Source organism: Helicoverpa armigera, chromosome 27 (assembly GCF_030705265.1).
Source record: "Helicoverpa armigera isolate CAAS_96S chromosome 27, ASM3070526v1, whole genome shotgun sequence".
NCBI lineage: Eukaryota > Metazoa > Arthropoda > Insecta > Lepidoptera > Noctuidae > Helicoverpa > Helicoverpa armigera.
In genome coordinates, this window is record NC_087146.1 from 5,505,186 (window position 1) to 5,520,065 (window position 14,880).

The 14,880-nt window shown below is 36.8% G+C and overlaps 1 protein-coding gene across 1 annotated transcript; it reads left to right on the top strand.

Moving 5' to 3' along the window:
* The first annotated feature begins 8,763 nt into the window (after positions 1 to 8,763).
* On the top strand, positions 8,764 to 12,270 carry LOC110369628 (aldo-keto reductase AKR2E4). Its single transcript, XM_064042210.1, has 6 exons — positions 8,764 to 8,856; positions 9,296 to 9,478; positions 9,919 to 10,035; positions 10,453 to 10,620; positions 11,164 to 11,364; positions 11,949 to 12,270. The coding sequence occupies exons 1-6, from the start codon at positions 8,764 to 8,766 to the stop codon at positions 12,165 to 12,167; spliced, it is 981 nt and encodes a 326-aa protein (XP_063898280.1). The 3' UTR covers positions 12,168 to 12,270.
* Positions 12,271 to 14,880: the final 2,610 nt, after the last annotated feature.

The window sequence follows — 14,880 nt, forward strand, 5'->3', positions numbered from 1 at the left end:
ATTTCTTAATTTATTAAAAAAAGAAATTGTACTAAATTGAATAATTTAAATGGGATGTTTAACTGTAGATGATATATATATATATATAAATTAATCTCTTCGAAATATTACCTACTTTTTTCTCGCAGAGTTTGGTAAATTGAACTACAAATTGTTGAATGTAAAAATGTGGAATTATTCCGAGTAGGTTTTATAAACAACTGCTACTCAAGATTCTTTTTTCGTCTAAAAGAGCTTTAAATTATAATAGGGGTAAAAGGTACAAAATAAACAAAACTATTATATACGATCACCAATGCCTAGCCATTTATTGATTATACAATATAACTAGAGTAAGGAATAACTAAGTAGGGCTTTTTTCTATTTATTAAAGTCTTCTAAAAAATATAACTTTGTTTTTTTTACCCTTTTATGAGTTTTAAATCTATATATACTAATAGGTATACAGTAGATATTATAAAGCTGAAGAGCTTGTGTCTAATCCAGGTAATATGTTATACATAGATGACATACATATGTATTGCTCCGATTCGTTTGTTTGAAAGCGTTAATGTCAAAAAGAACAGACCAATTTGAAAAAATATTTCAATCTTAGATAGCGCATTTATCGAAGAAGGTTTACCTTTAGTTAAGGGTCTACCCAAATGGGGAGTTTAGGTAAAAACTAGTTTAACCACCCCGATATCTTCATATTTAAAAAATGAGGGTTTTTTAAAAATAAGAAGTTATAAGTTCTCAACGCAATGTGTAGCCGTACGTAAGCCAGTTTGGGGTTACACAAAAAGTTTTGTATTTTTGTAAATAACACGCTTAGCTTACGCGACGGGAGGGCGGCCTGCAGTTTTTTAGTTTTTTTTTTTTTTTAATAAAACAAAGCTAAGGTGTATAAATAAGAAGTGAGCATGTTTTTTAAAGTTAGTTATATTGATTTATAATATTATAGGATACTAGGTTCCGCCCGCGGTTTCGCCTGCGTCAAGTTCAGTTATTCGCGATTTCAAAAGAACTGTTCAAATGTCCGGGATAAAACTATCCTATGTTCTTTCTCAAGGGCAACTCTGTCTCTGTACCAAATTTTATCAGTTCAGTGGTTTAGACGTGAAAGCGTAACAGACAGACAGAGTTACTTTCGCATTTATAATATACTAGCTTCTGTCAGCGGTCATCCCGTAGGAACCACGGAACGAACCCGGATAAAAAGTAGCCTATAGCCTTCCTCGATAAATGGGCTATCTAACACTGAAAGAATTTTTAAAATCGGTCCAGTAGTTCTTGAGATTAGCGCGTTCAAACAAACAAACGAACTCTTCAGCTTTATAATATTAGTATAGATTATGATAGGTATTTATTAGTGAAAGAGAGATGGGGAGTCATTTGCCTGGTAGTGAGACATTACAGGTTAAATAAACAATAATTAATTAATATTTATTACTTTCGTGGACTTTGCAAGTTTGGTTTAAAGTAAGAAACAAAGTATGTATCTGTACAAACAAAGGGCAAAAAATAAACTTAACTAATTACAACTCAAGAACAGCTGAACCGCTGAATTTAAGGGTAAATTCAAATCCATCCACGTAGATGATGTAGAACAAATAGCACTTTAATATTATAAATGCGAAAGTAACTCTGTATGTCTGTCTGTTACGCTTTCACGTCTAAACCACTGAACTGATTTCAATAAAATTTGGTACACAGATAGAGTTGACCTTGAGAAAGAACATAGGATAGTTTTATCCCGGACTTTTGAAGAGTTCTCTTGGAAACGCGATATAACCGAACTTGACGCGGGCGAAACCGCGGGCGGAAGCTAGTAATTATTAAAACCAGTACAAACAAATACAGTTAGTTGCAAATAATTAAAATAAAAAATCGGTAAAAAAACTTTTAAGTTAAACGGTTTTATCTTATGTGCACTGAAAACTAGAAAATAAAAAAAACTGTTACTTACCTACCTACATAAGTGGTCCCGGTCATATTAGACTAAAATAAAAACGTGGGGCCCATTACCTAACTATTGCTGTAATACTTTCTTCTAGAGGTATAATAGGTGTGGATTTCTACTTACTATAATCGTAACTGGAGATTTTGACAATCAATAATCAGCCGTAGCGGCTTCACCAGCGAACGCCGAGCTCACGATCTACCAAAGTATAAAGATATGCTTTGCCGTAGGTAGGATTTCAGAGGGCCCCCACGTTTTTATTTTAGTCTAATATGACCGGGACCACTTATGTAGGTAGGTAAGTAACAGTTTTTTTTATTTTCTAGTTTTCAGTGCACATAAGATAAAACCGTTTAACTTAAAAGTTTTTTTACCGATTTTTTATTTTCTTGTTTTTAGTATTTAATGAAAATGCCTACCGAATATTCCTCATTCTATATATGGGTCAGCAGCGGTGAGGGAGTGCCAGACTCTTACTGACTAAAAACCGTTGTGTTTCGTCGTAGGCCTTCTAGTACCAGGACAATCCCGCAGCCCAGGCAGGCCTTGGCCCTGTTGGGCCCCTCTGGGGTTGCTGATAGTATTCTACTTGAGTAGCCCTTTCATTTGATACCCATATTGAGGGGGTTGTGGAAAAAAAAAAAATGTAATCCGCCATTTTGTACCGGCGGCCATTTTGGATTTACAATGTTATTGATATTAGTATATTGTATTGTCATCGGAATTAAAGGTGTGTACCAAATTTCAGATCAATCTGACAACAGCAAGGTACTTAAATTTGAATTACTAAATTTGACCCAAGAATAAATAATAAAACAAACAGGGTAAGCTAAATAAAACCGTTTAATAATGACAGCTTTTACTCATAAAACATGATATTAAAATAGAAACAAAAGCATTATTAGCTTATCTGAGGACCTTGGCCGTCGTTATTTCACTCCAAGATAACAGTACGTTTTTAAATTAATATTAATTGTAGTTTAGTTTGTATGTATCTGGATGAATTTTGATGAAACTTGTATCATAGCTTAGAATTACTTGGGACGCCGGTGAAAACTTGGGTGAAAGCTAAGTTTTGAATAATACCTCTGTAACGTGCTGATGTTAGAAACTACTGGACCGATTTTATCAGTGTAGGAAAGCGAAGTCTAGGTACTTTTTACAGGGTGCATGAACTAGCCTCTTCATAAAGAGAGGGTGAAACCGTTGGAAACAACTAGTTATCATTATGCACATAGTTATTCTAATTTCTAACTGTGAATTTATTACAAAGATTATCAGTACCCACGAAACCTAAATTCACTATTTTACCATAACATTAATAAGCTAAACATTCTGAAAACATTTTGCCCTTTTTTTGGTGATAAATCATTTAATGACCCCTCCTGCTGTGTGCGAGTGTCAGACTCTTACTGACTAAACCCCACCATGTTCCTTCTTAAGCCCCTTATGTACAGTAGACTGCATATCAGTGGTAACTGTCATGCACCTTAACTCGATAGTAATAAGTACGATTTTCCTATAAAACTGTTACCACTGACCTGAAGTTGACTGTACCAGCGCCGCGGTAACTCGCGCGTTTTGAAGTAACGTAAGCTACGTATGTTTCGATAAGTGCGTTTAATATAGAGGGTCGGAACCGGGAGTTCGTCATTATAGCAAGTAAAATGGAGGTGAGCAGTCTACTCTTATTGTTCATAGTGGGAGGAACGGTGAGTTTTAATTATTATATTTAATACTAGCCGTTTTAAGTGGGAACTACAGCCCGTGCCGGGATAAAATAATATAGCCTATATTTTGATCTCTGACACTTACGCGAATATTAGACATTGAAATAAAACTGCTTTTACTGATTTTATAGCGGTTATATTAATATTATTGAATCCCGACGTTGCCGATACCTTACAGCAAGCTGCCCGTTTACCATGGATAGCCTATGTTACTTGAGAAGAGTGTAGCTTTACAACTGTGAAAGAATTTTTCAAATCGGTTCTGTCGTTTTAAAGCTTTTAGGGTACAAAAAAACACAAACAAAGACATGTTGCCTCATTATTGATACGCACTTATGACTTTTCATTTAAAAGACAGTTTAAAAATATTTTTCGGTTAAAAATCAAAGTAAATACAATTATTTACCCAATTGATTTTAAAAACATTTTAATATTTAATCAATTGTTTGTTTAATATGTTTTTGTGTAAAAAGTCCTATCAATATTGTGTACTTTTACCTAAATGTTTATTCAAATGGTGTAGAGTTAAAAACTAAAGTCAACTGTCTTCCGACTGTTTAGTCTTCAGTGAGGGTACTCTTAGACCTTATTATAAAACATGGTTTTTAAAGTACCCGCTTTAGTAATAGGTTTATGTACATTTTCACCAACGAATACCTAAATTTAGGGATCCCCTAAGGGCATTTAGGGACCACTTAATTAGAATTTCGTTTTCACCAAAGTTTAAGTGGGTAGCTATTATTGTGGAAGCCCTTATTCTAACGGCCAGTTTCTTCATCAAAAGTAAAAGTCAAAGTAATGTCTAAAGTAAAAGTAAAGGTCAAATTCGTTTTTTCAAGGCTAAAGTGACAGCAAAACTAATAGACAAAATTAATTTGACCGTTACTTTTACTTTAGACATTACTTTGGCTTTTACTTTTGATGAAGAAACTGGCTGTTAGTGACACTTAGTTAGGGCATTAGTCCACAAATATTCTTCGGGATGGTGGTTTAAACCTGGTACAAATACTGGTACTTTTTTAAAACCATGTTTTATAATGAGGTGAGGTGGTTAGTGTTTGCAACGTGAGGGGTTTATGTCATCGTGACAGCAATTAAAATTATCTTTCTTTAGAGTCGTTGACTGACTATTATTTAAGATTATATTAGTTTCTCCGTATAAATAGACAAAACAAAACGTACCACGCTTAGTTTCGTGATTAATTTAAAGTGATAACGAACTTTCTAGGTAAGATACATTTACTTTTTTTTTTACAAGATGTTTTCTCGCGGATTCACTCGCGTCCCGTGGGAACTACTGCCCGTACTGGGATAAAATATAGCCTATGTTACTCGGGAAGAGTGTAGCTTTCCAACAGTGAAAGAATTTTTCAAAACAGTGTTGTAATTCTTGAGATTATCGCAAGCAAAGAGATAAACCCTTCAGCTTTACAATATTAGTACCTACTTATAAATAGGTACCTAATGTATGTACGTATGAGCATCGTTGTTATATTTAACCTGATGACCATTCTCCTCATAAGGAAGAATGTTAATCGATTTTATTAAACGCAGGTAGTACAGGTTAATAATTTGAAAGGTAGTCAAGGGCATTTTGCGATATTTCCGCAGCGGGTAACTTTAACATACCTAAGTACCTACCCTTTTTTTTAACGACGTCAAAAATCATCAAATGCCCCCTCCCGCTGTGAGTTAGCATCGGTGAGGGAGTGTCAGACTCTTACTGACTAAAAACTGTCGTGTTCCGTCGTAGGCCTTTTATGTACCAGGGCCGCGGTAACTCTTTCGAACAATCCCGCAGCCCCGGCAGTAAGTACCTACCCTACGTTCTATTAGGGGAGGTACCTACCCTGCGTTCTGGCTTAGCAGTTAAAAGACCAGCCTCTCAAGTACGAATGTATGTGAATTCCAGGCCAGGCAATTACCATGATAATATGATGATGTAAGATTATGAAAGTAATTAATTAAAGAAGAATCATCATCCTCGGAGCCTTTTCCCAATCATGTTGGGGTCGGCTTCCAGTCTAACCGGATTCAGCTGAGTACCAGTGCTTTACAAGAAGCGACTGCCTATCTGACCTCCTCAACCCAGTAACCCGGGCAACCCGATACCCCTTGGTTAGACTGGTGTCAGACTTACTTGCTTCTGACTACCCGTAACGACTACCAAGGATGTTCAATGACAGCCGGGACCTACAATTTAACGTGCCATCCGAAACACAGCCAATGGTGTCTAAGATATACTTAGAAAGTACATACAAACTTAGAAAAGTTGCATTGGTACTTGCCTGACCTGGGATCGAACCCGCGCCCTCGTACTTGAGGTTGGTCCTTTACCCACTAGGCCACCACGACTTTTTTCAAGAATTAATTAAAGAAGAAAGAAGTCTTTAATTATGATCTTGTAATTAATGTTTACGTTATGAAATACCTTATCTGTTATATTTTAACTTGCTAATAAACAAAACATTCAGGGTCATTGCACTACACACTAGCACAGTTTAATGACACTGGTGAAAATAATGTCATGCGTAGGTACTATCTATTGGTACTTCTACACTAATATTATAATGAGGAAACTTTTTGTTTTACTCTTAAGGCTCCGAAACTGCTGAACGGATTTGAAAAATCCTTTCACTGTTGATAAGCTACACTATCCCAGCGTATTGTGTCCGGGTACGAGAAGTAATTTCCAGAGGATACAGCTATTATTAATCTAAATAATATAGGATTAATAGGTATAGAAATAGCCCACTTAGTACTAGGTATGAACCACCATCATTAATAAAGTTGAAGCTCTAAAGCTAGTACTAAACCTATTACTTTTTAAAACCACGTTTTATAATATATATTTTTATTATTTATAGATTTAGGCACACAAACTGAAAATTAAACGGTAAAAATCGGTAGGTCAAAAGAGTTCACAACCAAAAGCATAGCTTATCAATTCAGGATAGTTTTGTGAAGACCAATCTTTCGTTATCAATTCACCCTCCGTCTATCTAACCTTGACAATGAAACTATCATGCACACATACATACATGTAAACTAAGAGGGCGTTTTAGGGTTCCGTATGCAAAGGGACAAAAACAATTAAAAAGTCACGGTGGCCTAGTGGGTAACCTCTTAAGTATGAATTGATTGGATTGGGTTCGATTCCATGTCAGCCAGGTCAGGCAAGTACCAATGCAACTTTTCTAAGTTTGTATGTACTTTCTAAGTATATCTTGGACACCAATGACTGTGTTTCGGATGGTTCTGTTCTGTCCGGAATTCCATCTGTCTGTAAAAAGGTTGTATCTCAGAAATCGTAATAGATAAGTAGGCAGTTGAATGTTTTACAGAAGATGTAAGATTTTTTTCTGTAACCGCTAAAACAAAAGAAGCATTTGTTTACAATTGTTTTCATGCTAATAATGATGATGCTACGATAAAATATAGTAAGTGGTGAAGGGTGGGCGTTTTGGGGGCAGTCTTTTGTAAATTTTGAGTGTGTGTAGTGTGTTTGCTACGGAACTCTCAGTGCGCGAGTCCCACTCGCACTTGACCGGTTTTTGTACACAAAAACAATAAGCAGTTACGGCTGCGTGCTGACCGCGTATGCACGTCGCGTTGCATCCAGTTGCATACAAATATCTCTTGTTATATTTACTTATATCTTCTTATATTATAGTGGGAATTGCAGCAAAGGAACTAGGTAAACTATAAGTTAATTTCATAAAACGATTCTTGTAAATAAATCGCTCGTTACGTTTTTAAGTTTATGTTAAGGCGGTTTTGATTGATAAATACGTATGTATATAAGTAAGTAGGTATGTATTTTGTAGGTAATTATTTTACGCAACGGATTTGAAACTCGAGACACAGCTAGGCTTGCCATTTATTGCATGTTTTTGTAAAATGCAAAACGTTGAATTCTGGAATGCCTAGGTACCTATAAAATTATAATATTTTTATTTCTGTCTATTTGAATAAGCACTTAAAAATATACAATTTTACTAGACCTTAATTTGATTTGATCATATTTCATTCATTCGTTCGTTCTTTCTAATCGTCATTTTATCGGTTTTGTTTCCCTATTTGGAACTCTATTCCAAGTACTATAAAGTAGAGAATAACTGTCAAATTAATAAACGATACAAAAATCTGCTTTTTAGCTAAAATCAACTTTATATTATAAGAATAAGGTTGAATATGCAATGACAGTGGATTACAAACAACAACAACCCTTTGGATTTAAAAAAGTGATGTTACCCCTAAAAAGAATTTGTCGTTTTATTTTGTTACTTAAGAAAGTATCTTATTAAGATAAACTATAAACTTGTCTTTTTATTTTGGTACCTACTGTGAAACTTAGAATGTAGTAAAAAATTGTTTTTTATACATAGAAAAAGTAATCTTATATCTCTGTCCCTTACTATCACGTAAAGAGAGAGGGAGACAAAATGATTTGATATGCAAATGATTGTGACTAGTCCTGTGCTTTTTTAAACCGGATTTTAAAAACGATTTGAATATTTTAACCATTAAGTTATTTTGTGTAAGATACAATACCGGTAGTCGAAAAAATCAGTAGATAAGCAGAAGAGTTAGTTTGAACGCGCTAACAGGAACTAGTGAACCGAATTGAAAAAAAACAAAACAATATAATATCGAGGAAATTTTAGGTACCTAACTTTTTACCAAGGTGTGCAAAGTTGTTCCCTACGCCAAGCATAAGCTAGTACAGTTCTTGTAAAACTCGATGTCGTTTTGAAACTAAATTCCTCTCCCAAACCTGACAACCGTTGATACCTAGAATTTGTTTCTCTGCAACTACTCGCGCAACGTACCATTACGACAAAAAGTTTCTTCATCATCATATCAGCCATAGGACGTCCACTGCTGAATACAGGCCTCCCCCTTAGATCTCCACAGATACCTGTTGCAGGCGACCTGCATCCAGCGTCTTCCGGCGACCTTTATAAGGTCGTCTGTCCACATCGTTGGTGGAAGTCCTACGCTGCGCTTGCTAGTCCGTGGTCTCCGGACAAAAAGTTTGGGGAGAACTGACGAGTAACTAATAATACAGGTTATTTCCTCTATTTTCAGATGGGTTCGTTCGTGGATGTACCGAAGCTGGCGTTGTTAGATGGACGGAAGATGCCAGCCATTGGTCTTGGCACCTATCTAGGGTTTGATAAGGTAACTATTGTACCTATGACAATTATGTATGTAGGTACCACACTATCTAAATGCATTCTTCAGTTAGAAGACTTAGGCCCAAGTTCACCTTCCCAACAAAAGTCAGTTTTTCAAAAGGTAAATTCTGAAGGTAAAGGCTTCGAATGGTAGCAGGAAACTAAAAATAAAAGTGTTTTGCCTGTGATGTGAGGCGTAATCCGCACTGCCATTCATTCATCTCTATGCTAATTCAAAAATGTCTTGTGTGGGACCTTCCTGCTAAGACGAGATTCCCCCTTGGTGCGGCTCTGTCTCTATCTCGCGGGTACTCGCTGTAACAAACAGTAACACATTGCGCGCGAACATTACTAACATGTCCGCGACACTGCAACCGCCGCGCGAACACATGCTAGCTGTTTACTTGCTCTTGAAAAACCAGTCCAACCTTCTTTTTTTTCAGAATGGTGTAGTTACCTCAAAAAACAAGGAGCTACGTGACGTTGTGATGGATGCTATAGACATGGGCTACAGGCACTTCGATACTGCTTCTATATATAATACTGAAGCTGAAGTAGGAGAGGGTATTAATATGAAGATAGATGAGGGCGTTGTGAGGAGGGAAGATGTGTTTGTTACTACTAAGGTAAGAGATTTTGAAGAAGAACCGGAGACATTGAAAGGGCTTTGGTAGAAGAGTTAACATCTTGTACCCCATAATCATTTGCCCAGCCTTTTTCATACTATTTTGGGGATAGCTTCCAGCTTCCGGATGCAGCTGCGTGCCAGTGTGCCACATGGATCGACTGCCTGTCTGACCTCCTCAACCCAACTTGCCCGGACAATACAATACCCCTTGTTAAGACTGGTTGTCGGACATTCTGGCTTCTGACTACGCGTAACAACTGCCAAAGATGTACCAATGACACGCAAAATCTAGGATACCTTGCGACACACGGGAGAACTCGTTATGACATACATAAATAAATGGTCATCCATGGACCAGCTCCATGTAGCTGTTATTTACCCACAAGCTCTTCCATCTTCCTCTGAAGCTACCTAAAAAGTATATACCTATGTTTCCAGCTGTGGAACACCCATCACAAACGAGAGCAGGTAGCTGTAGCCATGAGGGAAACCCTGAACCAGACTGGCATGGACTACGTAGATCTGTACCTGATGCACTGGCCTATTGGGCTCAATGTGAGTATACCAACAAGTTAGCTTCTATATCTTATATTTAACATGTAAAAGAACAAGAAGATTTTGTTTCTTCCAAAAAGGCTCCGAAACTGATAAACCGATTAGAACAAGTATCTTTCTGTTGTGAAGCTACGCTATCCTCGTGTACATATTATGTATTTTATCCGGGTTTGCGTAGTAGTTTCCACGCAACGTGGGTAATAGGGATCAACGGGATAGATATCGCTGGGGTTACCTATATTATCTCATGGGCGTTACTACCTGTGCTATTTTTGCAATTGGGATACACTCACATAATTCCTCCATTTCTTCAATGTACAACATAACTTTCATCGAAATTAAATGAGAAAGACAAAAATTCTCCCGTAATCACAAGCAATTTTAGACCCTAACTGATCCACAACCATTCCATTCCAGGAAGACTACTCTCACTCTGACGTGGACTTCATGGAGACTTGGCGAGGAATGGAAGACATGTACCGACTGGGCTTTGCCAAGTCTCTCGGCGTGTCCAACTTCAATAAGCAGCAACTGCAAAGAGTGCTCGATGAGGGGACTGTGAAGCCTGTCGCTTTGCAGGTTGAGGTGAGACTTTGTGAAGAGATAAACTGGCTAAGAAAGAGTTGATGCTCGTGAAGGGTCTTGTATTATTATCTGTGTTGAGTAAAAAACCGCCTTTGTGGTGTGGGAACCTCCTAAAATATTCGTTTCAGTTTAGTTTTCAGTTCTTTTGAAAATAGCAACATAAATACATCATTTGTCTAAATATCACGACGCATGAGTGAGGTATAATTCTACTTAATAGGTACATCATCTGGCTAGCCTTTTCCCAACTATCAGGGTCGGTTTCCAGTCTGACAGGATGAAGTTGTGTACCAGTGTGCTACATGGCTGCAGGCATGTGCTGCCTAACTGAGCTCCTCTCCTCCATTTAACCAGTACGCAGTGCAGTAACGACTGCCCAAGATGTTCAAATTACAGCCAGGATCCACAGTAAAATGCCTTCCGAAACACAGAGGACCTCCTTAAGATGGTCACCATTCCACGAAAAGACGATGTTACTTAACGAAGCTATTTTTTCAACTACTAAATAGGTATAAAATCCTTATTGCACTTATTTATCCCCAGGTACACCCCCAAATAATACAAGAAGAACTAATAAACTTCTGCAAATCAGAAGACATAGTGGTGATGGGCTACAGTCCCTTCGGCTCCCTGGTGATGAGGTACGGCATGCAGTTCCCAGGACCTAAGATGGATGACCCGGTTCTTGTTGACATAGCTCAGAAGTATGGCAAGACTACTGCTCAAGTCGTTTTGAGATGGCTGGTAAGGAACTAACAGCTTTTATGGCCTTTCCTATATCATGTCTATCTGTTGTTTTGATTACTGGAGATAGGAATTTGACATAGGCAAAGTCAAATTCCTGAATGCCTAGATAGATGACAGGATATTGGGCGTGCCTATTGTATCTAAGGTGTGTGTATAGAGTGGTGGTTCACCTGCGTACCGAGAGAACTGCTTTGTGCACTTGGATAAAAAGTACCTAGTCATAGCGTTCCTCGATAAATGGGCTATCTAACAATGAAAGAATTGTTCAAATCAGCCCTGAGTGAGTTAGAGCCTGAGATTAGCGTGTGCAAACAAACTTTTCAGCTCTAGATAAGTATACCCTTTTGATTGATTCGAGGAACTACTTCCCGCATAATGGAAAAAGTAGCCTGCCCTATGTAACTAAGATGTTAAGCTATCTTTCTGCCAAGTATTATCCGAATCCATTTAGCCATTTGCGCGTGAAGCAGAATCACTAACTTTCATCTTTATAATTACTCGACTGCAAAGATGGGTTATGTTTTACTTGTTTTATATGCCATAAGCTTCATCCATTAAAATTGTATTTTTTCTAATTACAGGTCGACAGAAACGTAGTGCCAATCCCAAAATCGGTGAATCCAAAACGCCTCGCTGAAAACATCAACATATTCGATTTCCACTTAGAACAACACGAAATCGAGAAGATCAATCAATTCGATTCTCATACTCGATTCACTCTGCCATCGTTTTGGCAGTCACATCCTTATTATCCTTTTGAGCAAGTGAAAGATCCTATTGCTGATCCTTTTAGGGGTTAGAAATTGCTTAATTTAGGGAATGGTTCATATTGGACGGAACATGCATCGTTTATTTTCGGTCGTGTAACGCCATCTGACAAATATACGATATTTAAAACATTCAATCATCCATAACCGATGATGCGTTAGTGCGTCGATCATATATTTATGATACCCTCGATGCATTTTTCGTCAAAACTGAACCTTCCTACAGTGTCTGAATTCTGAAGTATATCCAGTGGCGGATTTACCAATAGGCCAAGTAGGCCAGTGCCTAGAGCGGCAGATTTAGAGGGGCGGCAAATTTAGCAATTTTTTTTTACAGGTTTTTTTTTTTATAATTGATTATATGAGTAAACAATTTATATATAATATACTGTAATATATACTTAGGTACCTACCTACTTACGTGATCATGAATTTTAAAATATTCTAATAGCGTTTCAATAAAAATAAAATAAAATCCGCTCGCTTCGCTCGCGGTTTCGCGGCTTCTTTCGTAATTCCTGGTTTGTTCTGCGCTCTTTCGAGTCCTCAATCTAACAAGAAGTTAAAGCAACGAAGTAGCAAAAACAACTGACGATTTCTAAGCTGTTTATGAGAGTGGAGGACTTTTGTGTCCCAAAACTCGAAAAATTTCGCGCTCGCTGCGCTCTCAGCTTTTTCACTTTACACTGGTTTTTTTCAAACTTCTTTGAGTATTTTTGTGTTCCAAGACTCAAAAAATTTCGCGCTCGCTACGCTCGCGGCTTCTTCTCTTAGCAGTGCCTTTTTTCCACTCTTGTTTGGATAGATATTTTTGTGTACCAAAACTATAAACAAATTCGCGCTCGCTTCGCTCGCGACTTTTTCACTTTACGCCGGTTTTTTTTTTACTCGTTTACGGTACAAAATTATTAAGTTTTGGAACAGAAAACTTTTTACGTTTGTCGTTTTTTTTTGGGGGGGCTGCACAATAGGTAGTCCGCCCCGGGAGCCACCCGATGCTACGTGCTACGTGTTTGATGAAAATCGATTGAGCCGTTTAAAAGTAACAGAGGTTTTACGCTTCAAAGTCGCTGTCATATAAACTTGTTAACATTAAACTCTTCGGTACATAGAGGCTTGCAAAAATAATCTAGTAACTGACAAAAATATCATTAAGTTCACAATCATTAGAGGCGGCAAAAATTGAATGGCCTACTAGCGGCAAGTTTGTAAATCCGCCACTGAGTATATCAAATAAGGTACTAGTTGTTCCACGAGGTTTCAAAGCCAGGTCAAGGAATTCAAAATCGCTTAACCCAAGTTTATCAACCTCAGTTTTATTAAAACAACTATGAATTTTCACCTATCAATTTTCGAAAAACGGACGTTTATGTCACACCAATGGCTGATAAAAGGTGAAGGAAAACATCTTAAAGAAATCTGGACTACATAGTCTGAAATCACCAACCCGCATTGAGTAAGCGTGGTGATTAATGCTCAATCCTTCTCCGTGTGAGAGGAGGCCGCAGCCCAGCAGTGGGACGATAAAAAGGCTGTAACAGGACGTTTATGTTGTAGGTACCCAAACTTGGGCTTCAGTTGTTTCGAAGAGAAAGGTCGAACGAACAAACAAAAAAATCTTTATTTTTGTCTTTATCATATATTATAAAAATAAAGACTGAACTATTTCTCGTGGAAACTAATTGCCGTGCCTACCTGGATAATAAGTAGCTTGGGTAAATAAATAGATTTCAGAATTCAAACATTTTTTATATCTTGCTTTTATATGCAAGAGTTTATAAGACTGGATTTTAAATAGAAAATTATGTATTTAGTACGATTCTAGTTTTTTTTTTGTAATATTATGGATGGATCTTTGGTACCTATCCAAAATTAATATCGATCATTTTAAGACATGTAGTGGTAAAAATATCTTTATCTAGCCTACTTAAGTAAGTAGGTACCTGCTATTTTATTTTTTATATGTAGGTAGGTACCCAATGATACCTGTATACTAGTGTACCTATACCTACCTAAAACTATAAATATATATAAAGCTTCTAATTGAAAAAAACTTGTCATTTTCTGTTTTTTTACTCATCTTCATTGTGCTTTCTTACACTGGAAATGAAATTACAAATTACCTACAAGAATGTTCGTACCTACAAAATGTTTTTTAGTTTTTCCCGGGCTTTTGTCAGCCAAAAGTATATTTTTTGAATCTTTACTTTGTAACTTGTAGTTTTTTTTTAATAAAATTAAAATGCCTTTACCACATAGCAAACGATTTTAATTTACTCTTCCCAACAGTTGCAAAAAATAATATGTACCTAAAAGGTACCTAAGGACTACCTACCTCTGTGTGATAAAGAAATCCTTGGTACTTGCTATAATAAAGTTAACTACATAAATGTAGTAGGTAGTAAGAAATATACAAACTCATGGTTTGTGAATCATGCTTGCTGCTTCCGTGAAAATGCTATGTGTCTAGTTTTAAAATATAAGACATGCTCTATTGTTATTCTGCTTAACATTGCTATCAAAATTCCTTTCTTATTCTAGTAAGGCTTCAAGAGTAAGTATTACGAAATTACGAATTGGTGTGGAAATCAAATCAGTCTCTTTATTATGGCTAGTGAATTCCAGAAACTGGAAGCTCAAAGCTGGAATAATCTAAACGTATCCAAATATTTTTGTTGTCGGATATTTTTAGCACGAACGAGACAACGCGTAGTAATTTAAAAAAGAGTGAAAGAGATAATTAGAG

Coding starts and splice junctions, on each gene's coding strand:
- LOC110369628 (XM_064042210.1), top strand. CDS start 8,764: ATGGGTTCGTTCGTGGATGTACCGAAGCTGGCGTTGTTAGATGGACGG. Junction 8,857..9,295: donor CCTATCTAGGGTTTGATAAG/GTAACTATTGTA, acceptor CTTTTTTTTCAG/AATGGTGTAGTTACCTCAAA. Junction 10,036..10,452: donor ACTGGCCTATTGGGCTCAAT/GTGAGTATACCA, acceptor ATTCCATTCCAG/GAAGACTACTCTCACTCTGA.